Source organism: Podarcis pityusensis (assembly GCF_964106645.2).
Source record: "Podarcis pityusensis genome assembly, chromosome: 14".
Classification (NCBI taxonomy): domain Eukaryota; kingdom Metazoa; phylum Chordata; class Lepidosauria; order Squamata; family Lacertidae; genus Podarcis; species Podarcis pityusensis.
The window spans coordinates 1,278,543-1,306,365 of NC_138039.1; the positions used below are offsets into that span (position 1 = coordinate 1,278,543).

General features: G+C 54.3%; 3 protein-coding genes across 4 annotated transcripts; 2 read left to right on the forward strand and 1 right to left on the reverse strand.

The window, feature by feature from the left end:
• The first annotated feature begins 58 nt into the window (after positions 1-58).
• On the forward strand, positions 59-17,257 carry MGRN1 (mahogunin ring finger 1). 2 transcript variants are annotated; one of them, XM_080981086.1, is made up of 17 exons: positions 59-270; positions 2,590-2,708; positions 3,226-3,314; positions 4,215-4,361; positions 5,435-5,552; positions 5,987-6,053; positions 7,771-7,823; positions 8,159-8,206; positions 9,194-9,262; positions 9,721-9,880; positions 10,784-10,893; positions 12,256-12,479; positions 12,685-12,802; positions 14,214-14,259; positions 15,039-15,152; positions 15,618-15,662; positions 15,979-17,257. In XM_080981086.1, the coding sequence occupies exons 1-16, from the start codon at positions 183-185 to the stop codon at positions 15,656-15,658; spliced, it is 1,611 nt and encodes a 536-aa protein (XP_080837212.1). In that variant the 5' UTR covers positions 59-182; the 3' UTR covers positions 15,659-15,662; positions 15,979-17,257. The 2 variants fall into 2 exon arrangements, with proteins under 2 accessions (XP_080837212.1, XP_080837211.1); XM_080981085.1 differs by lacking the exon at positions 15,618-15,662.
• LOC308463025 (forkhead box protein J1-B-like) lies at positions 16,845-23,730 on the reverse strand. The gene is made up of 3 exons (XM_080981180.1): positions 21,975-23,730; positions 20,598-21,155; positions 16,845-19,449 (listed from the first exon to the last, which is right to left on the reverse strand). The coding sequence occupies exons 2-3, from the start codon at positions 21,066-21,068 to the stop codon at positions 18,712-18,714; spliced, it is 1,209 nt and encodes a 402-aa protein (XP_080837306.1). The 5' UTR covers positions 21,069-21,155; positions 21,975-23,730; the 3' UTR covers positions 16,845-18,711.
• NUDT16L1 (nudix hydrolase 16 like 1) lies at positions 21,088-27,342 on the forward strand (the record flags this gene model as incomplete). Its single annotated transcript, XM_080980105.1, is given in 6 exon segments — positions 21,088-21,314; positions 21,592-21,699; positions 23,990-24,272; positions 26,140-26,382; positions 27,090-27,101; positions 27,103-27,342. Coding segments are annotated over 6 exon segments (1,113 nt in total).
• Between the last annotated feature and the right edge of the window lie 481 nt (positions 27,343-27,823).

Sequence of the window (27,823 nt, forward strand, 5' to 3'; positions counted from 1 at the left end):
GTAGTCCGCGGACGGGCTCCCCTTCCGCGGCGAACCACGCGAAGGCCCTGGGCGCGAGGACTCTCTTTCCCGTGGTGCCCCGCGCGGGAGCGGCCTGCAGGCCTCGCCGCCTTGACGGAGCGTCTGAGGGGGCTTCGCTGAGGGAGAAGCAGAGGCTTCGCCGACGAGACCCGCCGACCGCCATGGGCTCCCTGCTCAGCCGCCGCATCGCCGGCGTGGAGGACATCGACATCCAGGCCAACTCGGCCTACCGGTACCCGCCCAAGTCCGGTAAGGCCCGGGCCCGCCGCCCCCGCACCTGGGGGGGCGGAGCCCCGCGAAAGGAATCATAATCATAATAATAATCATAATAATAATCATAATGGTGATATTGGTAGTAGTAGGGACCCCTCTTGCTCCTCAGCTTCCCCTCCCCAGTTTTTGTTGGGGGTTCTCCCCCTCCCCCGACCCACAGGGGGGTCCCTGTTATTCCCAGCAGCCTGAGAGGAAAAGCGGCTTCCTTGCTCGGAGCGGCCGCCCAGGCTCTTCCTGGGTCGCGGCGGGTTGGACTAGATGACCCCTGGGGGCCCCTCTGGCCGCCATTCCTGCACTGCAGGGGCTCGGGCTGCCTCCGCCGCTCTTCATCCCCCCTGAGGATCGCGCGGGCGTTTGGCATCGCAAAGCAACAGCGCAGTTGAATTATTATTTTTTGGATAGCAGTTTATTGATTTATCAAAAATAACTGTAGCAATACCAAAACAAAGCAAATTGACTTCCGTGGGCGGGCAAACTAAGGCCCAGGGGCCGGATCCGGCCCAATCACCTTCTAAATCTGGCCCGCAGACAGTCTGGGATTCAGCGGGTTTTTACATGAGTAGAATGTGTGCTTTTATTTAAAATGTATCTCTGGGTTATTTGTGGGGCATAGGAATTCGTTCATCCATCCCAAAAAAATATAGTCCGGCCCCCCACAAGATCTGAGGGACAGTGGACCGGCCCCCTGCTGAAAAAGGTTGCTGACCCCTGCAGTCTAGTCCCTTCCTTGGTTCCATTATTTTTCAATATACTGCATGTCCATTGTGCAATAGCGCAGTGTAAAAGGCCCACGGTAAAAAGAGCCTTTTTGCCTGGCACCTGGAGATGCAGGTGAGGAAGGTGCCTGCTGAGCCTCCCTGGAGGAAGCGCTTCAGGAAAGGGGAGCCACCACCGAAAAGCCCCCCTCCTCCTCCTCCTCCTGCCTCCCTTTGGGCCACTTTGCCTGGAGGGATTGGGGTCCTGGGCCCTTGAAAGGTCCACAGCAGCACTTTGAACGGGGCCTGGAAACAGAGGGGCATCCAAGACAAAAGGACCCTTGGCTTTCCCTCCCAACTCTGCCACCCTGATCCCCCATTCCCAAATGTGACCAGAAGCCGCCCCCCATCAGAAGAGCCTGGTGGCAGGTGCCTCTTCTGAGAAGCCAGGAGACCACCTGAGCATAGCTCCCTTCCCCCTCCCCCCCGGGGACCCAGCCGCTGAAAAGGAGCCAGTCAAACGGGCAGAGAGGAAAGAAAACACCTGCAAATGTCATTGCTGGTTTTTAATCGTTTGAACATTTCAAGCAGTGGCTTTTCCTGGATGATTTTCATGTATTATTATATGAATTTTGCGAAATAAAATAAATAAATAGCCACCGGTCCCAAGGGCTCCTCAATGCTCCTTGGTCCTGGAGGCAGAGAGGTCTGTCGATTTCATGTATCATTTGTCTGCTTTCTGGCTGAACAGGGATGTTTGCAGAATTTTGTTCCAATGTGCTTGTGACGCCCCCCCCCCCAGCTGCTATGAACCAGAACAGCTGAGAATGGAGCCTCTGTGCTCAGTGGCAGCCTACCTTTGAGTCTCTGGTGAGGGGGCCACCTTCATGCCCAGCTTGTAAGCTTCCCAGAACTGCTCACTGATGGAAACCGGGTTCCACCCCCATGTACAGCTGTAGTGGGCACCCTGAGAGCTGTTGCCCTCGGATCCTGCTTGCAGGCTTCCCTTTGCTTGGCCACTCGGAGAGCAGGATTCCGGAACAGATCCAACTGCAGCCGGGATCTTCTAATGTTCTTATCATGGCGTGCCCCTCCCTCCACTGAGCCATTGCTAGGCAGCAGCAGTGGGCTGCCCCTTCCTCTTCTCTGCCTCCCCACATATTGCCTGCCTGCCAGTTCTCTTCTTCCAGGTGCCTGCCAACAGCAAGGTGGGTGGTTGTAAGCCTGCATTGCACAGCCCACGAAAGGGGCTCTTTCCACAAATCTTGGGGTGGGGGGCAAGTGAAGCTTTTGGCTGCCAGCTGGTGTGGATGTCTGCCCTCTCCCACTCCAGAGGGAGCTTGCTGAGCCCCGCCTTGTGCCAAAGTCCTGCCAGTGCCCTTGGCATCTGTGCCCGATCTGCGGTGCAGGTCCTTTCTCGACTGTGAGGCTCACTGTGTGACTTTGGGCTGCCCTACCCTGCAGGGTTGTTGTGAAGATAAAATGGGTGGGTGGGTGTGGGAAGAACTCTATATGATGACCTTGAGATCCTTGTGCGGACAATGGTGGTTAAAAATGTAATAAATACACATGTAAAACCAGGTCTTTGCCTTCTCTTCAGGGAACTACTTTGCCAGTCATTTTTTCATGGGAGGCGAAAAGTTTGACACGCCACACCCTGAGGGCTACCTTTTTGGGGAAAACATGGACTTGAACTTCCTTGGCAACAGGCCCGTCCAGGCAAGTACTCATGATTTTGGTGCACCAAAATGAACCGGGGGGGGGGAGGGGAGCACCAGCCAGCCAGCTGTTTCAGAGCACAGCTCCCATCACAGCCATTGCATGGGGGTTGCTGTTGTCCCAAACAGCTGGAGCCTGCCAGGTCAGATCAGGCTGTCCTCACAGGATCTCACCTGAATTATGACCTCTCAATTCGAAGGGTTGCAGGTGTGTGTTTTTAAACAACTTTTCCCTGAGGTTGAATGGGGTTCAGAAAAACAAAGTGAGAAATACTGGTGGATTTCAATTCGGGGACAGACGGACCCCTGATCGCTGAATGTGTCCAGCTCTCCCTTTTTTGTTCTGGCTCAAACCCTTCCAGGGATAGCAGATGGCCCTGAGTGGAGGTTTCCTCCTGTGTGTGCAGCTGGAGAGAGCCAGCTTGTGCCAGTGGTGGGGGTGGAGAGTGGCCTGCCCCCCTCACGTCCTCCTTGCTTCGTGTGTGCTTTCTCAAGAGGCTCCTGTTTTTGCATTCCAGTTTCCCTATGTAACCCCAGCACCTCATGAGCCGGTGAAGACTTTGCGCAGCTTGGTGAATATCCGCAAAGATTCCCTTCGCCTGGTCAGGTACTGCAGACCCAAACCCCTATGGGGTGAGACTTTTCAGGGGCCAGGGTGGAATCACAGCTGCCTTAGCCTATGCTCTGCTGAGGCCAAGGAGCTTAAAATGCAGACTCTGCGATGGGTTGGCACGGGGGGTGGGGGGGAGAGGTTTGGAATTGTGTATTTTTGCAAAGAAGGTGCTTAACTTGCCTTCTTTCCGTCTGAGCATGTTGCTTGATTTTCTGACATTCAGAGGCTTCCTTTTTTATTTTTTATTGTGAACTCTTGATTGTGAGCTGAAGAGGGAGGCTTCCTTTGTCTGTCCTGGTCTTAGTGTGCTGCTGAACAGAGCATTTTAAGTGGGGGGTGTTTTGAGTTACAACAAAGGTTGCGCTTAATATCACATTCCACACCTGCAGTGAATAGTGAAAATCTGGAGAATACACAAGATCTAGAAAGCAGGTAGTTTGAAACCTTGCTTTTGCTTGTTTCTAATTCTGGCCAAAATGGAGGGATTGAGAGGGATGGGTTGAGGGGCTTGAGGAATCTGGGCAGGGGAACATGAATAGAGGCAAGAAGGCAGAGGAGTCTGTCTCCTGAAGATCAGGTGTTTATTATGTATAATCTTAATGTGATAATATTGTTTCATGGCATACGTGGCTTCAGAGACCATCTAATAATAATAATAACAATTAATATGATAAAACCATTAATGTAATAAATATTGTGCGTATCTTAAAAAGCATTTTAGACAGTCCCATCAGGAGAGCTGGAAATGTGATAGTTGTGAAGATAGTTCAAGTGGGTGGGTGGTAATAAAGAAACAGAGACGGCTCAAGGATTGAGTTTCTGCGCCAGGTGAGAGATTGCAGCAAGCTTAATGTCTGAGCTCACCTGCCGTGACTCAGCCTCCCTTTACATCAGGTACAAAGAGGACGCTGACAGCCCCACTGAGGAGAACGGGAAGCAGAAGGCCTTGTACAGCCTGGAATTCACCTTTGATGCCGACGCACGCGTTGCAATAACCATCTACTGCCAAGCGACAGAGGAGTTCATTAGCGGCATGGCTGTGTGAGTGCTGGGACCCTGGCAGCGAGGGGCCTTGTGGGGAGCCCGTCAAAGGGATCATGTGTCTTTTGGAGACATCGTCTTCACCCACCCATAGTTCTGTATTATTTTATTTATAAAAGTATTTACACACAGTTGTTTGATTTTTTAAAGCAGTTTACAACAGTAGTACATAAAGCCATACAATAAAAGCCATATAGAAAAGTTAAAATCAGACATCAGATAACTCTTGTGGAAAGATGTACTTTTAATTGCCCTCATCAGCCTGGCAGAATAGAAGAGTATTCAGCAGGCATTTAAAGGTTGAAACAGAATGCGCCTGCTTGATCTCCAGTGGCAGAGAGTTTCACAGGACTGGGCTGATGACACTGAAGGCTCAGTTTCGTGTTGTTGTCAAATGAGCCTTGCCAGCTTGGAGAATGACCAGCGACACTCCTGTACATAATCTCCTCGATCGAGCTGGGCTATAAGGGATTAGGTGATCCCTGAGGTACCCTGGACCTAAGATGTTCAGGGCTTTGTAAGCGAATACAAGGACCTTGAACCTGGCGCAGTAGTAGACGGGCTTTAGCAATGGAGCCCCATGTTGTTGACTAGACATTCTGCACCAGCTGGAGCTTCTGAAGCAGGTCCAAGGGCAGCCCCACAAAGAGCATATTGCAGTAGTCCAACCTTGAGTTACCAGTGCATGGACTACAGTGGTCAGGCTATCCCTGTTCTGGAACGGTTGTTGCTGGTGAACCAGGTGAAGGGATGGGGACCTTAGCTCTCAAATTCACCAGCTTGGCTCAGCAGAAAAATATATTGCCACCCCCAAGGTCTGGCATCCCTGCACCACTGAGACCTTCACCCTGGGGTAGTTTGGAGACGCCCTTCTTTTCTTTATGTCCAGAAACGTGCTAGCTTAGCTTGGGGTGCCAGCAGGTCCACATGCACATGACATGGTTTGCTGCTGCTTCCATTGCTTTTGGCCTGTGCTTTGCCATGACGTGGAAGGGTGCTGGATGTGGCCTGTGAGAGCCCAGGAGCTGCCTCCGGGTGTGATGCTGAGCCTCTCCTCTTCTCCCTGCCCGCAGCTACAGCACAAAGAACCCTTCTCTGCAATCGGAAACGGTGCATTACAAGCGAGGAGTCAGCCAGCAGTTCTCGCTGCCATCCTTCAAGATAGACTTTTCAGACTGGAAAGACGACGAGGTGACGTTCCTGGCCTCTGACTGCCTCCCAGATTTGGGTCTTTTAGCTTAGCAGAGTCACATAGGCTTGTGTTTCTCCCTCCTGCTTCCCCCGTCTTAGTGATTTTGCTCCTGGGGGTTTGGGGGGGGGGTTGAAAGCAAAGCAGTTGTGGTGTCCTCAGCTCAAGAACAAATTTATAAAGGTGCTGGGAAATGAACTACAGATCTTCCAAGGGGGGGAGGGGAAGGAAGGAGGGAAGGAAGCTGAGTGGCTGCTTGTCCTTCCTTCCCATCCTGTTCTGGCCTCCAGGCCATTGTGACAACCACAAAAAAGTATCTCCCCCCCCAAAAAAAAGGAGGGTCTTTTGACACCTTTTCCTTGGAGGAGTTCCATATGGAAAGCCACAGGACTCCCTACCAGCCGGACTAATCCCTCTGTTTGCTCCTTCCTTCCAGCTGAACTTTGATCTGGACCGCGGCATCTTTCCCGTCGTCATCCAGGCTGTGGTGGATGAAGGCGACGGTAAGACACCTGCTTCCACCCTTTGCCTTCATGCCCCGGGAAGCGGAAGCAATTGGGCTGGCTCAGGGGCCCCAGCAGGGTTTGGCCCAGAGGCTGGAGTGGCCTTCCCAAGGGGCCAGGCTGCGCTGGAATCAGACAGTCCTGGGAAAGGTCTCCACCATACTAGGTTTTCTGTGTTGGGTCTGAGCAGGGAGCAGGAGGGGAACTGGTTTGCTGGCTCTTGGGCAGGATTTGGCTCATGCCACCTCCACCTTCTGTTCCCATCTGGGACGGTCTCCTTGTTCATATGCGTCTTCTGGGACGCAGGAGAGGCTCTGTGCTAAAGAAGGCCTGTTCTTTAAGCCAAGCAAAAGACCCGTGTTGCTCAAGAGATTTGGATTGCCAGCAGTGTTAGCAGATTAACTTCAGTGTTTCCTATTCTTAGAATAATTGCGTATCCCTTTTTGAGAATTTAGTCTTACTGATGCACCCTTTCTCAGGAGAAGTATTTTTTACATTTTGCTGAAAGCCGCCCAGAGTGGCTTGGGCAACCCAGTCAGATGAACAGCATATAAATAATAAAATTAAAGTTTTTTTATATAAAAGAACTATAAAGCTATTTTTTAAAAAAAAACACCATATACTGTAAAGCTATTTATAAAGAATTATTAAAGCTACCCCCTTATTATTATCATTATTATTATTATTAATAAAAATTGGGTAGTTTTAATAATACAGTCGAACCTTGGTTTTCGAGCAGCTTAGTTCTCAAATGTTTTGGCTCCCGGACACTGCAAATCCAGAAGTGACGGTTCTGGTTTGTGAACTATTTTTGGAAGCCAAATGTCTGACAGGGCTTCTGTGGTTTCTGATTGGCTGCAGGAGCTTCCTCAGCTGATTTATCTAGCTGAGAGCAAATTCTGCTGTGAATCCTTTGAAACCCTTTTGTGTGCCCCTGTGGATACACAGACCACACTTTGGGAAACACTGCTCTGGTTTCATCTGTGACACTTGAGAGAGATATCCCTGGGAGGGAAACAACAACTGGAGCCTTCTCTCCTTTGCCTCCATAGTGGGATCTCTTGTGCTGGAAGTCTTCAGCCAAGGACTGTGTGTCAATAAAGCTGAAGACAATAGCAATGTTGTTTGAAGGAGCTATTGCCTCTCCCTCTTAGCTTTTCCCATCATGCCGTGGGAGAGAAAACGAAAATATTATCTTCTGTTTGTGTAACTGGTAGCCTGGGTCAAGAACGGCCGCCCCCCCCCCCCCCCCGCCTGTGGTCACATGACAGTTTGATGAAGAGGTCAGCCCAGTGGGCAGCAGCTGTGAGAAAGGCGAATTCCATGCCAGGGAGCATTAGGAGCCGGAACAAAAACGGTCTATAGCGTGATGCCATGTTTGGAATCCTGGGTACGGTTCTGGTTGCCTCGCCTCAAAAAGGAAATTACCAAGAGGGAAAAGGGTTCCGAAAAGGGCTTGGTTCAGAACCGCCTGCTGACCTCCATCGTATACATTGATTGCCCGCAACTTCTTCCTTGGTCACCTGGAAAGCTCTGCTGCCCATGTGACCATTTGGGTAGCCTGTGCAGCTGGGCTGGTGGGAAATCCCGACTCTTGAGAGTCCTACCGCTGGAGGACTCGGGCCCCGATCCTCCTCCCTTGGAGCCTGGCCTGATGGGGCGTTTGGGCTGCCTGTGCCTTGCCCCTGATCTCATGGGCCTTCCGCTTTCCCCGCAGTTGTCGTGGAAGTGACTGGCCATGCCCACATCCTCCTGGCTGCCTTTGAAAAGGTAAGAAGCCCCCCTTTGCCCCATCTGAGCAGGAGATGGCTTTGGGTGGTTGCTGGACTAACATCGCTGGCAGAGGGGCGAGACATTGCTTTGCCTTCTCTGTGGCTCCAGCCTCTCTTGCAAGGCCCCTTTTCGCACCTCTCTTGCCCTGTTCTGTTTGGTGCTTTGAATGGGAAAATCTGCAGAATCTGAGAGCTTGGGCTGTGTAAACAGAATAAATCCTGAAAATGCAAGTGGGTCTGTGCATAGAAGGAGGGGTTTGCTTAGCAAGCGGCTGAAGACTTTTCATATTAAATGTGCCAACCTATCTCTCCTGTGTCTTTTCCCCTCATCAGCATGTGGATGGCAGTTTCTCAGTGAAGCCTTTGAAGCAGAAGCAGATCGTAAGTCTTTGTCTGTCTGCAAGGATGCGGCTTGATCTTGTTTTTTTAAGCTGTATTTCAATCCATTGTTTTTATATTTGGTGTCAGCCGCCCTGAGCCCGGTTTTGGCTGGGGAGGGCAGGGTATAAATAAAAATTATTATTATTATTGGCAGAGGTGCTGGCTGACATCCCAGAGAGGCCTGACCCCTTTCCCACTACCCAACTTAGCAGGGCCCATTGGATTTACTGCACTGAGAACGTGTAATACAAATACTTAAACAGATTTTTTTTTTAAAGGAGGTTTAGGCAGATTCACAGACGATAAAGTTCTCCATGGGTACTAGGCATGATGTCCGCAGGATGTGCCTCTGAATCAGTACCATTTGCTGCGAGTCCCAAATAAGAACATCAGAAGTGCCTGTGTGCTGGATCAGGCCAATGGCCCATCTAGTCCAGCACCCTGTTCTCACAGTGGCCGACCAGATGCCTGTTCTGGAAGCCCAAAGGCAGGACTTGAGCTCTCCCCCACCCCTTTCAAGCAACCAATGTTCAGGTGCATGGGGCTTCTGACAGTGGGGGTGCAACATGGCCATTGTGGCAAGTAGCCATTGATGTGTTGTTCCTCCCCTGCACTGCCTATGGGGTTCCCAGAGTTGTCTGATTGGCCACTCCGAGGACAGACTGTGGGGCCACATGCGCTTCCTTTGGCTTAGCCAGCAGCTGCCAGGTTCTTCTGACTTGTGCTTATGCTCAATGAAGAGCACATTGCTGCCCTTTTATTATTCTGGTTTGGTTTCCAACCTGTTTCCATCCTTGTTTCTCATTTGCCTTAGATGGTTGTTTCTTCATGTTTAGTTTTCAGCTGTGTATTTGTATCATGTTGTGTTTAACTTCCATTGCAAGCCGCCTTGAATATCCTAGTGTAAATAATAATAATAATAGTAGTAGTAGTAGTTAAGAGTAACGATTAAAAAAGAAGCAAGCAGCATTTCCTGCTTCCCCACAGGTGGACCGGGTCAGTTACCTGCTTCAGGAAATCTATGGCATTGAGAACAAGAACAATCAGGAGACTAAGGTGAGGAGGGAGGGAGGGAGGGGAGGCCATCAACTCTCCCGGGGCTGGCTGCAAGGCAGTCAAAGACCACGAGAGGAGCGCATCCCTCTGTCTAAAAGGGGAGTAAGCAGAGAATCTCCCTTGAACGTTCCCTTTCGAGGCTTTTGCTCTCCAGGGGGAGAGAAGTTGTCTATTGACCAACAGCAACAGCTCAGAGCTGTGGCTTTCTTCCGGCATCTGCTTAAGCCAAATCCTGCTTGTGAGTGTGTGCCTCCCAAGTCTGAAATTTTGGGGCTTTGCCTGTTCTAGGTGGGGTTGATCTTGCCACCTGCTGCCAGTAGTGTTGGGTTGGGTGGTTCTGTCTGTCAGAGTCCGGAAAGGGGCCCCTGGATTTCTGCGGTACAGCGAGGGTTCTGACTGCTGAGCTGGGCCACAGGAGCACCCAGTGAGTTCTCTGTCTCCCTCTCCCCCCACTGCAGCCCTGTGACGATGAGAACAGCGACAACAGCAACGAGTGCGTGGTGTGCCTCTCCGACCTGCGGGACACCCTCATCCTGCCCTGCAGGCACCTTTGCCTCTGCAACTCGTGTGCCGACACCCTGCGCTACCAGGCCAACAACTGCCCCATCTGCCGCTTGCGTGAGTAGCAGGGGGGCGGGGTGGGGTGGGGCAGAGGTGAGGGAAGAAGCCCTTTGCAGGCCAGGAGGAGACCAGCAAACCCGGGGCTTGAAGCACAGAGACCCTTCTCCATCTTTGATCACACTGGGCAGCTTTTCCTCTGGGGGCTGCCATTCTCATTGCATGGAGCAGGCTTGTTTTCTGCTGCCAGCGGATTCAGTTCTCAAGAATGGAGATTCCGACTAAGCATTAGGAATAATTTCTGGAGGCAAGAGGCGTTCGACAGTGGGAAGGACTCACAGAACCCACAACTCCCCTGGGTGGTGGCAGTCTCTTCCATTGGAGGTTTCTAAGTGGAGGTCTGATGGCCATTTGTCAGGGATTCTTCAACTGCGATTCCTGCATTGCAGGGGGTAGATGACCCTCGGGGTCCCTTCCCACTCTGCAGTCCTATGATGCCGAGGGGGGGCACATTTGTTCTCCCTGTTCAGTGAAACTCATGGGAAGTCCTTTGCTGATGGGCAGGGATGGAGCAGGGAAACATGAGCCCCGTGGATTCAGTTTCTGTGGTATAGCAAGGTGCACATGCCTTGCCACACGAGCACAGGAGGAGCATTGCAGGAATCCAGGTTCGGTGCCTATGCCCATTTCTGAGGCCCGTGCCTTTAAGGGACTCTGCTTGGGCAGCAGCTGATCTGCCTTGGCACCTGGAAAGGTTGTGTAAGTCAAAGCCGCCTGTCTCCCTTTGCAAGACCAGCTGCTGTGTTCCCCAGTCAACGTGGCTAGCAGGTGGCTTTGGGATCCCGACTCCCAGAGGAATCTGCCCACAGCCCAACCCGTAGGAGGCAAAGATGATGTGCCTTGCCGCTGGCAGATTTTGGGCACAAGAGATGAGACTGGGCTCCTCTTGCCTTCCCCCCTCAGCCTTCCGAGCCCTGCTGCAGATCCGAGCCGTGAGGAAGAAGCCCGGGGCCCTGTCTCCGCTCTCCTTCAGCCCCGTCCTGGCACAGACCCTGGACCACGACGAGCATTCGGTGAGCAGCAGCCTCAGGCGTCCGGGAGGGGTCAGCAGAAGGGGTGGTTTCACTCCCAAAGCACACTTGAAGCACTGGGGTTGGGGAGGATGCATCTCTCTGTGTGGGGTGGAGGGGAGTTGGTTTGGGTTCTGGGCAGACGCTCATCCCCACTTTTTCTGGGGGCTCCAGGTCGCCTTTTCTTCTGAGCCTTGGCTGTCCCTCCCAGGTAATGGGGGGGGGATGGGGTCAGCCTGCCTTGTAGAAGGACAGGAAGCCATAAAACTAGCAAAGGAGAGAGACAGGGAAGGAGGAAGAGAAGGTGTGTTGCTATCCCGGTGGATGGGAATAGCTGATTTCTTTTGTTTTCTTACTACTAATTTATATTCTGCCCACCCAACTGAGTTGCCCCAGCCACTCTGGGCAGCTTCCAAACATTTAAAACACAGTATCCCCCCTTCCCTCCATCCGGGTGCCCATGGCAGTGGCTTACAGGCAGCCTCCCACCTGGGCTCCGCTCAGCCCCAGGCCTGCTGAGCTTTAGCCTGTGCCTCCAGACTCTCCCCTGGGACTGTTGCACAACCCTAAGAGCCCCCAGCTCAATTGGCCAGAGAAACAGAACCTGAGATGCCCTTCTGAAGACAAAGAACAGCAACAAGAACGGTCATTCCTCACAAAAGTGACTTGAAGCAACTTACGGAGATCAACTCATTGCTAAACATAAGGCCATAACAAGAGCCTGCTGGATCAGGCCAGAGGGGCCCATCCAGTCCTGCCTCCTGTTCTCCCAATGGCCAACCAGGTGTCCCTTGTGGGGAACCTGCAAGGAGAACATCAGCTCCAGAGCCCTCGGCCTCCTGTGGTTTCCAGCAACGGGTTCAGAAGTCTTGCTGCCTCCGACTTTTGAGGAATTGCCCAGCCATGCTAGACAGCAGCCACTAAGAGCCCTCTTTTCCTTCATGAATTTGTCCAGCCCTCTTTTAAAGCCATCCAAGTTGGTGGCCATAAGATGTTTCCTCTCCCGATAAGGAGTGTGAGATTTTGGGAAGATTTCAAACTACTTATTGTGGTTCTTGTTATTTTTCTCTCTGGTGTTTTTGTCGTCCTTAAATGTTGTAAGCTGCCTTGTAAAGAGTTAATCTTAAAAGGTGGCGTATAAATGTGTACATTAATTTCATGGCCCTCCGTGGGTGTCTTCTAGTGCCAGGCAGTGTGTTTAGCTGCAATTCCTGCAGTGGGGGTTGGACTGGGTCACCCTGTGACTCCCTTCCAGTCCTGCAGTTCTGTGAGGGCAGAGCTAAAGAGGCTTCAATGCTGTAGGGATCAAACTGCAACGACGGATAGCAGTGGCTGAGCTTTTGTTTTCTTCTTCTCCCTCTGCAGTGTTCAGACAACATCCCTCCGGGCTATGAGCCCATTTCTTTGCTGGAAGCCCTGAACGGCCTGCGCTCCATCTCCCCCTCCATCCCCTCCGCTCCCCTCTACGACGAGATCACCTACACGGGGGTCCTGGACGGGCTTCCCCTCTCTGGAAGACCCCTGGTGGGGCTGGACCGAGCTGTGGAGAGCAGCCACCAGAAGAGCAAGCGCAGCAAATCTCCAGACAGGTGAAATCTTGTGGAGAAGCCTCTTTGGATCGCTCCCTCTCGCCCTCCCCTATGCCAAGTCCAAACCTTCCTCTGCTTCTCCTCTGCCCAACGCCTGAAGCTCAGGGCTCCTAGTGCCTTTGCCTCTCGCCCCAGAGTCAATCCCCCTGCCATGCGAGCCGCTGCCAATCCTCTGGGTCGCAGCTGTGTCTCTTGTTCTCTGCAGCACCCTCCGGTCTCCCTCATCACCCATCCACGAAGAGGATGAGGAGAAGCTTTCGGAGGACTCAGACTTGCCACTCAGTGGGACGGAGCTCGTGCTGCAGGAGGGCAGCTCCCCAGAGGTGAATCTCTCTCTGTGTCTGTTTGTCTGGCTCCTGCCTCTTTGCTAAGCCTGGAGTGGCCTGCTGATGGGGTCAGGCTTGGGGCTGCTGTGAGCCTTGCTGAGTTGGCAGCCTCAGAAAGGTGCCTGCCTGCTGCCTGTTCCTGCTGACAGCTGAGCAACCGCAAGAGCTCCTTGGCCAAGTTGGACTCTGTGTGTGTGTGTGTGTGTGTGTGTGTGCATGCGCAAACTGACAAGTGGAGGTGTCTGGTTCTGTGTCGTCTTGCAGTAAGTTGTAGTTTTTACTGGCACCGGGAGGTGGCCAGTAAACAGCAGGTGGGCTGTTTGGGCCGCCCACCATGAGCTGCTAGAGCTGGATGCTCCCATGGGTGGTCCTGATCACCCGTCCCCTTCCCCTCCCACACCCCACCCTCATCGGCTCCTGGGGTCCCGTCCGCACTCCAGGGGAGAGATGAGCTGCTTTTGCCCTCTGCTTGCAGCAGTGCTGATGGCTAGGGAAGGGGGCAAGCCCTCTTGATGTTGGGCAGCAGACCACTCTCCCCAAGGGCTCTGGCAGGGGCCTCCCCCCCCCCACCAAATGTGATGATTGAGGAGGAAGGACCCCCTTTGGACTTCCTCACCATCACGCTGGGAAGAAGCATCCCCTCCATTGCTGGCTTCTGCTCTGTTCCTCCCCATAACAGCCTTGCTTAACACACCAGTCCCTTCCCACGGGCTTCCAGAGCCTCTCCCCAGACTGAGGGAAACAGTAGCTCTTTTTCCTTCTCCATTAACTTGTCAGCCTAGGAAGCTGAGCGCAGCCTGGCTACCAAATCAGGGGATTTTCCACCGGGTGTGGAGGGGCAGTATTGCCTCTCTATCTCCCCGCTGGCCTTTGGTGCCTGGGCTCCCACTTCCACGCAGCTGCTGCTTGGACGTAGCTGGAAACTGTCGGGCCCAGAATGTTTTCTCTTGACTTTCCAGATTTGGGGGGGCGGGGGGGGGGCAACAGTCATCCAGAGATCTTCTCATATTTAGACCGGTGCTTGAACCCTTGTGATTTTTATTCACAATTTGTATTCCCGCTTACATGTCATCTTACTGGGTTTTGTGTCTTATTTTTATTTTATTTCTATGTGCTAAGCCTTTTTTGTCATTGTGGTCACCTGCTTTGAATATACTTTTCTATAGGAAAGCTGGGCATACATTTTACTAAACCAAAAAATTGCCCTTTCCCCCCTTGAGACCCCCAGGTGTCTCTTTCAATGGGATCCGGAGCAAACCTATTTTCTGCACGAAAACAAAACTCCCTGCTCTGGAAGGGTGCTGGTTTCTGCCCATTTGGAAAGCAAAGCAGGGGCCTGTATAGCCACCCTCCTCCTTTGCAGAAATGAGACCCTTTTCTTTTTCTCCTCCTCCTCCCGTCTTTCAAGAGCCTGACAGCGGAAGAAGCAGAGGCAGCCAGCCCCCTGCAGCAAGGTGAGCTCTGGCTGGGCCTGTGGGGGGGGGAGTATCCTTACCCTCTGGCCTTATCCCCTCCTGGGTATATGTCGTGTCTGTGCTCTTGAACATGGGCCTGGAAAGAACCCCACTGCTAGGACTGGCCCCCTGGAGGGGCAGCTTGGGCAAAGTGGAGCAGCCACGAGAGCAACGTGTGGTGGTTAGAGTGCTGTACTAGGACCTGGGAGAGACCACGCTCCACGAAGCTCACTGGCTGAGACCTTGGGACTGTCTCTTTTGGCTTTACCTACCTCTCAGGGTTGTGGGAATTAAACGAGAAGGGCAGGAGAACTAACAGATAAAAATGTTGGCTATTTCGTAGATGAGTTGGGCTGCAGAAGGCGTGCTGGGGAGACCACACATTCAAGAAACACAAAAGTAACTTTTGCTAGGTTTTAATAACAAAAACAAAAACTCATTTTACACTAAATTACAATATATCCATAAGCATGACCCATCCACCAGGGTACTGAGAGAGCTACATACTGCTCTTTATATAAACAGCTTAGTTACCACAACTTAACAGCACCTTCTATACTGCTTCACAGCTGTAGGTCACATTATTTGCTCTGGCCTTTAAAGAAATACACATCTTGTGGAACAATAATGAACCTTCAAATTTAAAGAGACCATTCAACAAAGAAATGCAGAAATGTGAAGGCCTTTGGTAAACCCTTGATCTGGGGGCCCCCGGCCAAGGCAAGGGAGTGGCAGCATGCCAAGGCGCTGAGGCTTCCTCTTCTTTCTCCCTCTCGCAGGTGCCCAGCCTCCCTCTGTGGAGGCCCTTGTCCAGGAGAGCAGCAGCAGCACCTGTGACCCCAGCAGCCTCCCCATCCTGGAGAGCGACCTGCCAGCGGACGTCTACCTGCCAGGTAACGTCGAAAGGAGCCCTCGGTGGTGATTGGCGCTTCCTTTCCCTCCGCTGAGAGGCGGATGATGCCCTCGCTTGGCCCTGACCCACCTGTCCCCCGTCCCCCCAGCTTCACGCGCCGTCCTGGCTTTTCCTGCTCCTGCACCCAGGGCCCGGCTGCCTTTACATCACTGCTGCTCTCTGTGTGGCAGCCATGGCCCTGTTCTGTACGTCCATGCCACGCAGGCCCCGTCCGTGTGGCACAAGGAGGAGGGCAATTGGGAACGGGGGGGGGCGGGAAGCACATGCAGAGGGGGCCAGAAGAGGCTCAGAGGGTGAGGCTCGTGGTGGGTTGCAGAAGAGGCCTCCGCCCCGCTGTCGGGCACCGCCCGCTGCCCACAGCAAGGGGGGCGTCTGTCCGTCCGTCCGTCTTTTCTGACCGCTTTTTCTAACGTCTCCCCCCTTTCTGTCTGCCCCGCCTGGGCAGCCCTCGGCCTGGACTCCTGCTCTGTTGGGATAGAGGAGTAAGCTGGTACGTCTCGTCTTTCCTCCCTATATGCTGGCGGGGGCCTCTTGGGAGGGCGGGTGGGGAAGGGCAGCCAGAAGTGGGGCAAGGGGGCAGAGAGGGGGGCTGCAGTGGGGAGGGGGCTGAGATGCGCAGGGCAGCTTCCGCCCTGCTGTTGGTGGTCTCTTTCAGCGGCCAGCACCCACCTCGGGGTACCTGAGTCGGGCGCCCTGCCTTGCTTCTTGCTCCCACCCTATGCCTGGGGGGCAGGAGGGCTGAGAGGGTCAGCAGCAGCAGGGCTCCTGAGCCGGCCTCTTTCTCTCCCCCCCCCCCCAAACCGCAGGATCTTCTGACTTCGCTGGCACCCTCCCTGGCCGTGGGACCAGCCAATCCGGGCAGCCCTTCCTGTTCAACAATCCCCGCCTCTGCGTGGAAAGCGGGCAGAGCCCGTCCTGAGCGCCTGGCTCGGGGTTCGAAAGTCGCTGCCACCGAGGTGCTCACAATGCCAAACGCCTGGGCGCATCCTCTGGGGCGGCTCCTCTTCCTGCCTGCCTGTGGGGAAGCAGCCCCCTCTGCCTCCCTTCCTCTTCCACCAGCGAAGGATCCTCTACAGGACACGGGTTCCGATGCTGCGGCGCGAGACAGACATTCCCCCTCTGCGGGGCTCAGCCTCGGACCAGGACTCTCTCCCCCCTCCCTCCAAGGGACTCTTCTGTGTCTTTGTACAGAAATGCATGATATTCGGTGCCCCCCCCCCCACATTGGCCGTGAGGCTGGTGTGATGGAAAAGATTTCCTCCTCCCTTGCTGTGCTCTCTTCCTGCCCCCCCCCCAACCCTCTTTGGACATATCTGTTGGCCCCTTGGCCTTTTTAACCCCCTGCCTCTGATTCCCCCCCTCCTGCTTCCCAGCCTGCCTGCTCTGCTCCCGGCCAGCACTTGGGGCTCCTGGCAGAACCCCCCATCTAGGCACATGGGGCGGGGGGGGGCTTCTTCCTGCTCCTGCAGAAAGGGAAAGTGGGTCAGGCCCAAGGCACTTGCTGCCCCCCCCCATGGACTTCCTGCCAGGGGGGTGGCTGGACTCCAGAGAGGAAGCCAGCGAGGGGCGGGAGGGACTCAGCTGGAAGTGGCCTGAGGCTCCCCACTGGGACCTGCGTCTTCTGCCCCACAGCTACCCCCCCTCCACCACCACAACCTGCTGCTTTCCTGCAGGAGGCAGAGCAGCAGAGCCAACCTGGGGGGGGGCACTTTTGCTGGAGGGTGACGCAGAACCTGCTGCTTCCTCTCTTGCCCTGAGGCCGGGGCATCTGGTGGGCGCCCCCTTGTGCTGCCTGTGGCACCGAGCAGGAGCCTGTTCACCCCCACCTTGAGCTCCACGGTTTGGGGCTGTGCCCAGGTGGCCTTGTGCCTTCTCCTCCTCCTCTTCCTCCCTCCCAACTGCTTCACCCAGAAGGCGGTGGGGTGAGGGGTGTCCTAGCTGCCTGAGGGGCTGCCAGCTGCTTCCTTGCCCCCCCCCAAACTGCCGCCTTTGAGGGGGCCACTCTCTTTCCAGGCCCAGAGGGCAGAGCTGGGCCAATGTGTTTCTATATTTATAGTAATAAACCCCTCCTGTGTCAGTCTGGTTGATGCTGGTGACTGGCTTTTTCTTGTTGGTTTCTTCCTTCCCGGTGTCCGGTGGGGCACACTGACCATGTGGACGGGGCCACACGCAGATCCAGTCTCTTCACTGACCTGAGGAAGTCTCCCGCCTTTATGGGCCTTATGCCAAGTCAGGCTGCTGGTACCTTGAGAGGAGTGACATAAATGTTGGGAGTGCCAGTGCTCTGGGTTTGCCTTCTGCCCCTTCCTTGCCTGCCCAACAAGCCACTGCCCCCCTGGCCCTTCTTTCCCGCTAGTCAGGAGTGGGTCTGCAGCTGCCTTGGCACGTGGCCCAGATCTGCCACTCACCCCTTGGCACTGCAGCCAAATCCACTGGCAAAATGCTTTTGACCCAGATGCCAGTGCCTTCTCAAGTCAGGCCAGTGGTCCATTCAGTGGGGCTGGTGGAGGAGAGATCCGCCTTTCACCCTTCAGGGGCGGCAGCTGCCTTGGGTAGGGTCCCCAGGGAGGGGAGGGGATGGTGCTGCGCTCTCAGCCAGGCCTCGCTGGCCCCTGCCCTCGCAGATCTCTCTCCCACCCTGGCAGGTGAGCAGGACAGCTTGTTCCTCTGAGGAGGCTGGCCGTTTGGAGGAACAATGAGCCAGCCAATGCGCCCGTCCGTCTTGGCTCAGGCTGCCACTCTTTGTCTCCAGAGCACTTGCCCAACTGCCCCAGGCAGGTCCAGGCCTGTCTGCTGCCCGGTGTCCATCTCCTCACCAAAGGACAGGAAGGAGAGTCTGTTTGCCTTCTTCCCTGCCCATGCACAGAGCAGCAGCTGGCACATGCCTTAGCACATGCGTGGCATGGGAATGCCCACCTCCCACCAGCACCTTCAGGGAGTTTGCCAAGGGTGCTCCAGTGCTCTTCCTGGCCTGCCTTTTAGCTGCCAGCCTTAGCTGAACCCCTTTCCTCCCATGGTCTGTCGAGGCTGCTCAAGGAAGCAGAAACGAGACTCTGCTCTCAGACAAAATTATTTGCATATATTTTCTTACAAACATTGTGATGCCAAAGTTGATTTGGAAAAAGGATATTGGTTTTGCGTGCACAGGAAGGGAAGGAGGGGGAGGCCTTGAAGTCTTCTGAATAGGGAGAGGACGAGAAGTGCCCCCTTTCCCCTGGTTTCTTGGCCCCCAGCCCTTTGGCAGACTCGCTTTGCCCATCCTTGCACCTCTGAGAGTGTGCTCACCGGTTTCAGAAAAAGCTGTACATCCCGAGCTAACAGAGCTCTGCTGTGCCTTTTGACATTTGGGAATACAGGCGCTCTGCGACCTGCTGCCATACACACCACAGCATGACTTGCATCAAGCAAGGCTACGGCTATGGCGGACACCCCCAGCCTCTCTGCTCTGGGGCAGGGCTGCCCACCCCGGGCAGAGGTCAGCTGCAAATCAAGGCCACTTCTGCTGCGTCTTCTCATTGCCTCTTGGGGGCCTGCAGAGCTCATGCTTCCCACGGCTGCATCTCGGCTAGGAAGCCCTCGACAAAGCAGGTGCCGCCCTCCTCCTCGAAGGCCCAGGGGGGTCCCAGCGACGGCTCCGTGGCTGCTTCCTCCTCCCCCCACGGTTGGCCCAGGGGCTCGGCATACAGCGTCAAGTCTTCCACCAGGGCTGGGACAGGGTGAGGGGGGCCCTCTTGGCTCAGAGGACTGACTGGCTGGTCAGAGGAGGCCAGGACCACCTCCTCGGCGGCCAGGGAGCCGAGGGCTGCCGTCAGCTCCAGGTCCTCAATGCTGCTCCCGCTGCCAACGAAGGTGTCCTCCAAGACAGGCGCCCAGCTGAGGTCCCCCGGCAGAGCCACCCCCTCTCTGCCCACAGAGGCCAGAGGCGAGCGGGCACCGGTCCAAGCAGCCTTGCTGGTGCCCTGGCCTGGCTGCTGCTTGCACTTACCGGGGTGGCGCTGCCCCCCAGGAAGCCGGGGCGCCTGGTCCTCTTGCAGGGGGCCTCGTCCCCTCCCTCGGAAGCAGCCCAGCTGTGCACCGGAGGCAGGCAAGGGGGGTGTTGCCTGAGTGGCCAAAATGCAGGGAAAGGTTGGCACCCGCCTCCGCCGGAATATCCCGTCGACGAACCTGTCTGCGTGCTGGGGGTTGATCCGCCAGAAGCCCCCCTTGCCAGGCTCGTCTTTCTGTCGCGCCACCTTCTGAAAGCACTTGTTCAAGGACAGGTTGTGGCGGATGGAGTTCTGCGGAGGAGACAAAAGGCCCATGGGCAGGAGGGGAAGAAGGGGGAAGAGAGGGAGGGGTGAGCAGAAGGGCATGCAGAGAGCCCTACGGGATCAGGCCAGGGGGATCCCACTGGCCCCTCATCCAGCTCTCACAGGGGCTAGCCAGATTCCTATTGTGAGAAACTTGCAAGCAGGACCTTCTGCGCACCAGATCCAGTGACTGGCCTTGTGCCTTGTAGCCACTGATTGCCCTCCATGGATTTGCCCAACCTCTTTTAAAGCCATCCAAGTTGGTGGCCATCACTGCTTCTTGTGGCAGGGAGTTCCATAGTAACTTTGTACCCCATGGAGAATTGCTTTCTCTTCTCTTTGTCCTGAACCTCCCTGTCTTCAGTTTTGTTGCAAGTCCACAAGTTCTAGCATTTGCAGGAGAGGGAGGAAAACCTTTCTCTATACATCCACTTTCTCCAAGCCACGCCTAATGTTCCCAACAGCTGCCTCTTCCTTGCATTTTCCCCAAACTAAAAAGTCCCAAACGCTGCAACCTTTCTTCCCGAGGGAGCCCCCCTGGATCATTTGAGGTGCCCTTTGTCTCTTGCCCTGCAAGAGAGCTCCCTGGCAGAAGTTATTAGTGCCCATCTGAGGAATGTTCCCCCCCACACACCTCCACCTGCCGCTGGTTGCAGCAGCCCCTCCTGTCCAGCAGAATGGGGAAGGGCACCTCGGGGGCTGGGGGAGAAACTCGCTTCCCATTTTTTCAAGTCCACAATATTGATGGGAGGCCAGCTCAGTCTCCCCCTTCCCACTGGCCCTTCCTGCCTTTTGTCATAGGAACACAACATTCTGCCTTGTAATAATAATAATAATAATAATAATAATAATAAATAATTTATTATTTATACCCCGCCCATCTGGCTGAGTTTCCCCAGCCACTCTGGGCGGCTCCCAATCAAGTGTTAAAACAGTACAGCGTTAAATATTAAAAACTTCCCTGAACAACTTCCCTCGTGTGTGTCCTTGGTCCATTTAGCTCAGTATTGTCTACCAGCAGCAATGGCTCTCCAGGGTTTCAGGCCAGAGTCTCTCCCCTACTCTGCCCCTGGGGATTGAACCTGCTCGCAAGGCATCTGCTTGCAAGACCACCTGCTGCTCAGGCACCGCCTCACCTGCCAGCTGGGCTCTGCGTGGCGGTAGTAGCAGAAGTTCTCGGTGATCCAGGCGTAGATGGCCGAGAGCGTGAGCTTGGCTTCTGGGCTGGCCCGCATAGCCATGCTTATGAGGGTGGCGTAGGAGTAGGGCGGCTTCACCTGCCCGTTGGTCCGGTAGTCGACCGCCTCTGGGGTGGGGGCGAGGGGCTGCAGGGAGGAGCTGGAGCTGGCGGGTTTGCCCATCCCCGTGGGCGCCCCCATGGCCGCTGTGTCGCCCGCGGGCGGGCTGGCTGGCGCGTAGGAGCCCTGCTGCAGGAGGCTGGCAGAGGAAGGTTTCTCCGGGCTGGCGGGGAGGAAGGAGAAGCCCTGCAGCCACTGCAGGTTGGTGAGGCTGTCGTCCACGGCGCCAGCCCCGCAGGAAGCGCCCCAGGGCTCTGCGCCCAGCTGCTGCTGCTGCTGCTGCCCCGTCTTCGGCCTTACGAGGGACATTCTCCCCGGCCCGAGTCAGATGCCGTCCTTTTCTCCTGCAGGGCCAGGGATAGGCAAGGCGACGGGGGCGTCGGACGGGAAATTCTCCTGCAGGGCCAGAGACAAAGGACAAGCTGTTGCTCCGCCAGGTCCCCCGCAGGCGCATTTGGTTACACGGGCTCCATTCGCCGGGGCCTCGCCAGCCCGCCTGCGGCTTGGGGAAGCGGCTCCCTGGGGACGAGCGATCCGGTTTCGGAGGGTGCGCAGGTGGCAGCCGCCGAGGCTTCGTCTTTACACTCATTAGGGGAGTGCACAGCTCGGCTGTAACCCGACACGGCCTCTCCTCCTCCGCCACCCTGCGCTAGGAGACCCCAGGCGGCTGGCCAGCCCGGCCCGCGAAGGCTGCCGCCGCTGCCCTCCTTGCGCCCACCTGCGGGACACAAACTCGGGCGCGGCGGCTCGCAGGAAGCTGGGTTTTAAATCCGCCGCGTCCTCTGGTGCCACCTGCGTGGGGCAGTGCCCCCCTTGCTCCTTCCTCCACCAGGCTCTCTGCTTCTGAGAAGCGAGCACCCTTGCGCCGGAGCACCCAGGCAGCTGCCACCCACGCGCGAGAAACCAGGGAGCAGCCAGAAGTTGGGGCGCGGGGAGCAAGGTCAGGAAGGGGGGCTCTTGCCAAGGAGGTGTCCCGGGATGAGTGAAAGAAGCATCGAGCTGGCCGGAAAATTAGAAGAGAGGTGGAGGGGGGCAGCCGACGGCAGGATGGAGGGGGGGCATCGTTATCAGCCAGGAGGCTTCTACGTTCCTCTCTAGCCCGCCCACCCCCAATTTTGGGGTGCACCCCCTGTGCAAGGGTCTCGTGCAAAACTCTGAAAAGAAACAAAGCCCCCCCTCCAGTTCCAGGTGCCCCTCTCCCCTGCAAGCGCCTACCTGATGCCCCGCAGCAACAGGCGAGGTGTGGGCCGCCTTCTGCGAGTGCCAGGGGAGAGTGGCGCGTCCGGCTGGCTCTTTGCAGGCGATGGAGAGAAGCAACCTGTTCAGGCTGCCACCCCCCCCCCCCGCCAGCCCCACATTTCATTGGCTGTCGAGGCCACCTTTTGTCTCAGCCGCCTCCACACGCCGCCACCTTGTGAAAGCTGCTGCGCTGCGGGAAGAAAAGGAGGCAGTTACGCGCAATATCACCAGGTGCTGGGAAGTTTTTGGGGTCCCAAAAGTGGCTCCCGGGAGGCTTAAGAAGCAGCTGCTGGCAGCCCGTCTGCCTTGTAACGCCGCCTCTTGGCTGCCTGGCCCGAGTCCTGCCCCAGAGGGCCCTTCGTGGCACCTCTGGGGCCAAGGGGAGGTCGGAACATCGGGAGGGCAGCAGCTCCGGGGGTGGGACAGAGGTGCCCATGGGGCATGGCGCGCGCACAGCAGAGGCAGCCTTTTTGCCTTCACGGGTATCCCCCGCGGGGCCTCCATGGCATCTGTCCTGGGTACATAAAAGCAGATTGCACATATAAACCACAACACACGGCTCAACTATGGAACTCACTGCCACAGGAGGCCAACTTGGATGGCTTTAAGAGGATGGGGCAAACTCGCGGGGGATAGGGCTGTTGGTGGCTCCTGAATCCCAGTTGCTGGAAACTACAGGAGGGAAGAGGGCGCATGTGCTGCGATCCTGCTTGCAGGTTTCCCACTGTACACCATGGCATCTCCCTGGCCATTGTGAGAGCAGACGCCACTGCGCCGGAAGGGCCACTGGCCTGATCCAGGACTTTTCTGATGTTCTTAAAGGTTAATTTTCCAGCCGGGAACCCGGTGGAGCTTAAACCAGGGCTCCTGCGCACAGTCAACACATTCCTCTTTCCTCTCTGCGAGTTCATTCCATTAATTCAACTTGTCACCCAATTATAATATTGATATGGCAACGTGTGGATGACTTTGGAAAGGAAATTTAAAATTTATAGCATGCTGCGCATTAAAAGAAAACTACATGAAGATGTATAGATGCTATTTGACGCCTAGCAAGCTGACAAATTTAAAGCCAATGTATGCTGGAAGTGTAAAGAGAAAGAGGGTACTTTTTCACATGTGGTGATTCTGTAAGGTTGCAAAGGCCTTCTGGAAATTTGTTTATACTGTAATGAATTGAAAAAATGTTTAAAATAACTTTTGTTAAAAAACCAGAAGCTTTCCTTTTAGGTATACTTGGAGAAGGGGTGCCAAATATCAGGAAAAAACTATGTATGCTATCAGGGCTGCCCGAATGATATACGCACAAAACTGAAAAGAGACGATTGGCAACTAAAACTGATGAAATACGCGGAGATGGAGAAACTTACTGGAAGACTAAGATATCAGGATGATAAACTCTTTGTAGCAGAATGGGGAAAATGTATTGGACATATGAAAACAAACTGTAAACAACTAAAAACATTAGCAGGATTGATATAAACAGGAGCCATAAGGATTATAAGGGAATTAAAAAGGATAAATGGGTAAAATGGTTAAATTAAGATATGCAGTAAGAATTTGCTAGAAAAATAAGAACCCGCAGGAGGGAGGGAAGTAGCAGAAAACATCAGTGGGTTTGTGTGTGATTCATATTTATTGTTTAATATTGTAAAATGAAAAAAATAAATTAAAAAGGGAAAAACTTGTCACCCAAAGGGTCCCTAAGCAGAATAATCACACACTTTACTCACAATCTTGTGTCCCTTAAAAATAATGTTTAGATGCTTTATTAAAAATACCCAAAACTGGTCCGGAGCGAAGCTGCTCCCTCCGCTCAGCCGCGCGGCCCGGCGGCCCGGGAGGGAAGGCGGCACTCTGCCCATGCCCAGAGGATCCTCGCCCTCCCTGCCGCCCAACGGACCACATTTCCCAAGACGCGCCGCGGCAGGGCGGATCTAGCTCCGCCCCATCGAGCCTCGAGGCTCTCCATTGGGCCGGGCGGCTGCCAGTCCGCCAGGCGGCGCCCCCATTGGACGCCGCCGCCTCTCCCCGCGCGCGCGCTCCGGCGGTCGTCGTGTCCGCGGCGAGGGCGGCGCCGGAGCTGAGGGGACCAAGGGCTCCTCCCGGCGTCGGGCAGCCGCGTCTCGCCGCGCCCCGGACGCCCGCCTCCGCCTCCGCCTCGGGCCTGGAGCCGAGCTGAGGCGCTCCGCCTGGAGCCACGCCCCGCTCCCCGCCCCGCATCCCGGCATGCTCTTCGGCCGCATCCCGCCGCGCGGCGCCTCCCTGCTGAGGGGCGTGGCTTGAGGGGATGGGGCGTGGCATATGGGAGCGATGGCTCCGCCCACGCAGGGACGCCACGTGGGAGGTCGGCCGAGCGCTGTTATTATTATTATTATTAATTATTATTAATTTATTCCAAGGGCTTTTTTCCTTTGGGGACGCAGGGGAACGTGTACCCCTAAACATTTTGTGAATCTAAGTTTGGCCTCATTGAGAGGCAGCATTTCAATATGAGTAGGAAAATAAGAACATTTTTTTAGAAAGAAAAAAAAAGCACTGATAATTCCCTTCATCAAGAGACCACAGGGCGGATTATTATTATTAGATATTTATTATTATGTATTTACACTCCGCCAACAGGAACTCCAGGCAGCCTACAGATAAAAACAGAGAACACAAAAATACATAATTAAATCATAGTAAACGAGGGTGGAAAGACAAATCACAGACACACATCACTGTGTGCAGAACTGGGGGGAGACAGAGCATAATGTTGGCCCATCTGCACGGAGCCCAATTCAAAGTGCAGCTTTTGAGCTATAAAGCCTATTCAGCAGCTCAGGACCGCAATACCCAAAGAACCGCCTCTCCCTATATAAACCAACACTGTGATTTCCATCTGAGGCCCTTCTTCATGTTCCTCTGTGTGAGGTCTGGAGGGTGGCAACACAAGAACGCGTCTTTGCAGTGGCTCCCCAGTTGTGGGACACTCTCCCCTGGGAGGTTCACCTGGCGCCGTCATTGCCAATTTTTAGGCACCAGGCAAACACGTTTTTCTTCAGCCAGGACTTGGGCTGCTTGTGTTTCTGTGCGCTCTGGCACTCATCATGGTCCTCTGTGCACCAGAAGCAGTTTCATCATGCACAAGATCTACCCACTCTGGAAGAATGGCAGATGAAGGTGATTGACTACATGGAACTGGCGGAAATGACTGGCAGAATCCGAGACCAGGGAGAAGAGTCGGTGAAAGAAGACTGGAAGAAATTTAAGGACTATTTACAGAAATATTGCAAAATTAAGGAACTTTAGAAGGATGTTGGATAGAAACTAAGAGGTTTTTAGCTGTAATGCTTTAAGAGACATGGAAAAAAAGGTTAACAATTGGGTAAAAGATTAATGGTAAGGATTTGCTGAACCAACAAATTGAATTGGAATACAAAGAAGGGAGGTATGAGGAGGTCTGGGGAAATAAGAGTAAGGAAGATAGGTTATGGAACATTATTGTGTTTTTAACTGTTTTATTTTGTATGTTGTTTTTTTTCTTATTTTTTACTGTTTTTGTTATATCTTAAAACTTTATACTTTTTCTTTATTCTGTACTTTCATGTATCTTTAATAAATATCTTTTAAAAAAAACAAAAAAAACAGAAGCAGTTTCATCATGTTAGCCATGTGACCTGGAAACACTGTCTGTGGACAAATGCCAGCTCCCTTGGCCTGAAAAGCGAGATGAGCACCACACCCCAGTGTCACCTTTGACTGGACTTAACTGTCCAGGAGTCCTTTACTGGCTGATTAATATTCCACAGCCTTGTAAATGTTTCTGTGGGAAGGGGATTTTTTGTTTCGTTGTTTCTTGATTTGACTGTTTGTGCTTTTATCTTGTTTTTTTCCTTGTGAACTGCCCCGAGTTCTTTTGAGGAAGGTTGGTATATAAATCTAATAAGTAAGTAAACAAACAACCCAAAGAAATGCCATGGGTTGATTAGAAACCGAAGGCCTGGGTGAGGAGGAACATTTTCGCCTGGCACTTACGAAGATATACAGCAAAGGTGCCAGGCAAGCCTCCAAGGGAAAAGCCTTCCACAAAAAAGGGAGCTGCTGCAGAAAATGCATGCCCTAGTAACACGCTCCTCCTTTTCCTCCTCCTGTGTCGCAGATGCGTTTCAGTGGCCATTTGGGCTTCCCTGGAGGGTTCGTGGACTGGTGGTTCTGGTCACTGGAGGACGGCCTGAACCGGGTGCTGGGCTTGGGTGGTGTGTCTGACAGAAGCCACCTGGCTTCACAAACCATGGAGGGCCCTCATCGCGTGGTGGCCCACTTGTATGCCAAGCAGCTGACCTTGCTGGAGCTGCATGCTGTCGTGATCAGTGCCGTGCACTCGTGGGACCATGGAATGGAGGTTGGGCTCCAGGGGTCGACAGCAGCACAGAGGGCAGATGGAGGTTCTGCGGAAAGGCTGCTTAGGAGGGCTGCTGGCCACACCTGGCCAAGAATATTGGAGGGGACAAAGGATTAATGGGGTGGGAGAGCTTGATAGGGCTTCCCCTGGGTGGGGGCTTTCATTTGGTGGCCTTAACCTCAGGGCAAAGGGCATTCCGAGCAGTGGGGCTCTAGACTGCAGTGCAACATATAGGTTTTCCTAGGTAAAGGTAAAGGAACCCCTGACCATTAGGTCCAGTCGTGACCGACTCTGGGGTTGCGGCGCTCATCTCACTTTATTGGCCAAGGGAGCCGGCGTACAGCTTCCGGGTCATGTGGCCAGTATGACTAAGCCGCTTCTGGCGAACCAGAGCAGCGCACGGAAACGCCGTTTACCTTCCCGCCAGAGTGGTACCTATTTATCTACTTGCACTTTGATGTGCTTTTGAACTGCTAGGCTGGCAGGAGCAGGGACCGAGCAACGGGAGCTCACCCCGTCACGGGGATTCGAACCGCCGACCTTCTGATCAGCAAGTCCTAGGCTCTGTGGTTTAACCCACAGCGCCACCCAAGTCCCATACAGGTTTTCCTAGTGCAGAGGAAAAAGAGCCCTTTGACTGTGGGTGATGGTGGGCTGCAGCATGGTGGTATTTTCTGGTCACAGAGCATTTACCCATGCTGTTGCAGGTGATGAGAATGGGTTCGAGTGCCCCTGTACACCCAGAAAAGTCGCACGGGCGGGCTGCCTTCCTTCCGGGGGAATTCCTTTGTCAGCACAGCCAAATTCCAGCTCCTTTATGCCTTGAAAGTCTTGAATATGGTACCTGTGGAGAAGCTGGCAGAAGCTGTGGCCGCCACGCAGAAACCCCAGAGGCCTTCCTTAGAAGCAGCCTCAGCCACCCCCACAACCGGTTCCTACTTCAAGAAATTTATTTTTTAATGTTTACACGTGGGGTAGAATCCACCAGCAAAGCTTTTTCTAGACTGTACTAGCTCAAAGGTATGGAATTCCTTTCCCCTGCACCAGCCCTCATCTGGAAAACCAGAGCATCATCCGGAAAAGCCCAAGTATTAACATTTGCTTCAGAAGGAAATGACTTCAGCTCATTCCGAAAGGGCTCCCTTTCATACAAAGCTGTTTGACTTTGTTAGCCCGCCAGTCAGTCAGTCTACTTCACTTCACAGCTGCTTACTGTGACTAGCAGTGGCTCAGAGTCTTGGCTGGGGCCTGGATCTGTGATCTTAGCTGTGCAAAGCACTAAGGCTACGGGTGGATCCTTCTTCACCCTAAGCTGTTAATTTCCCCGCTTTCTGCTGCTGTGTTGCCTGGCCTTGCCCTGTGCACAGCGAGACATAGGCAAATGCCACCGGGGGCAGGGGGGCGAACAAGTGGCAGTAGCACAGAGTAGCACAAGTCTTGG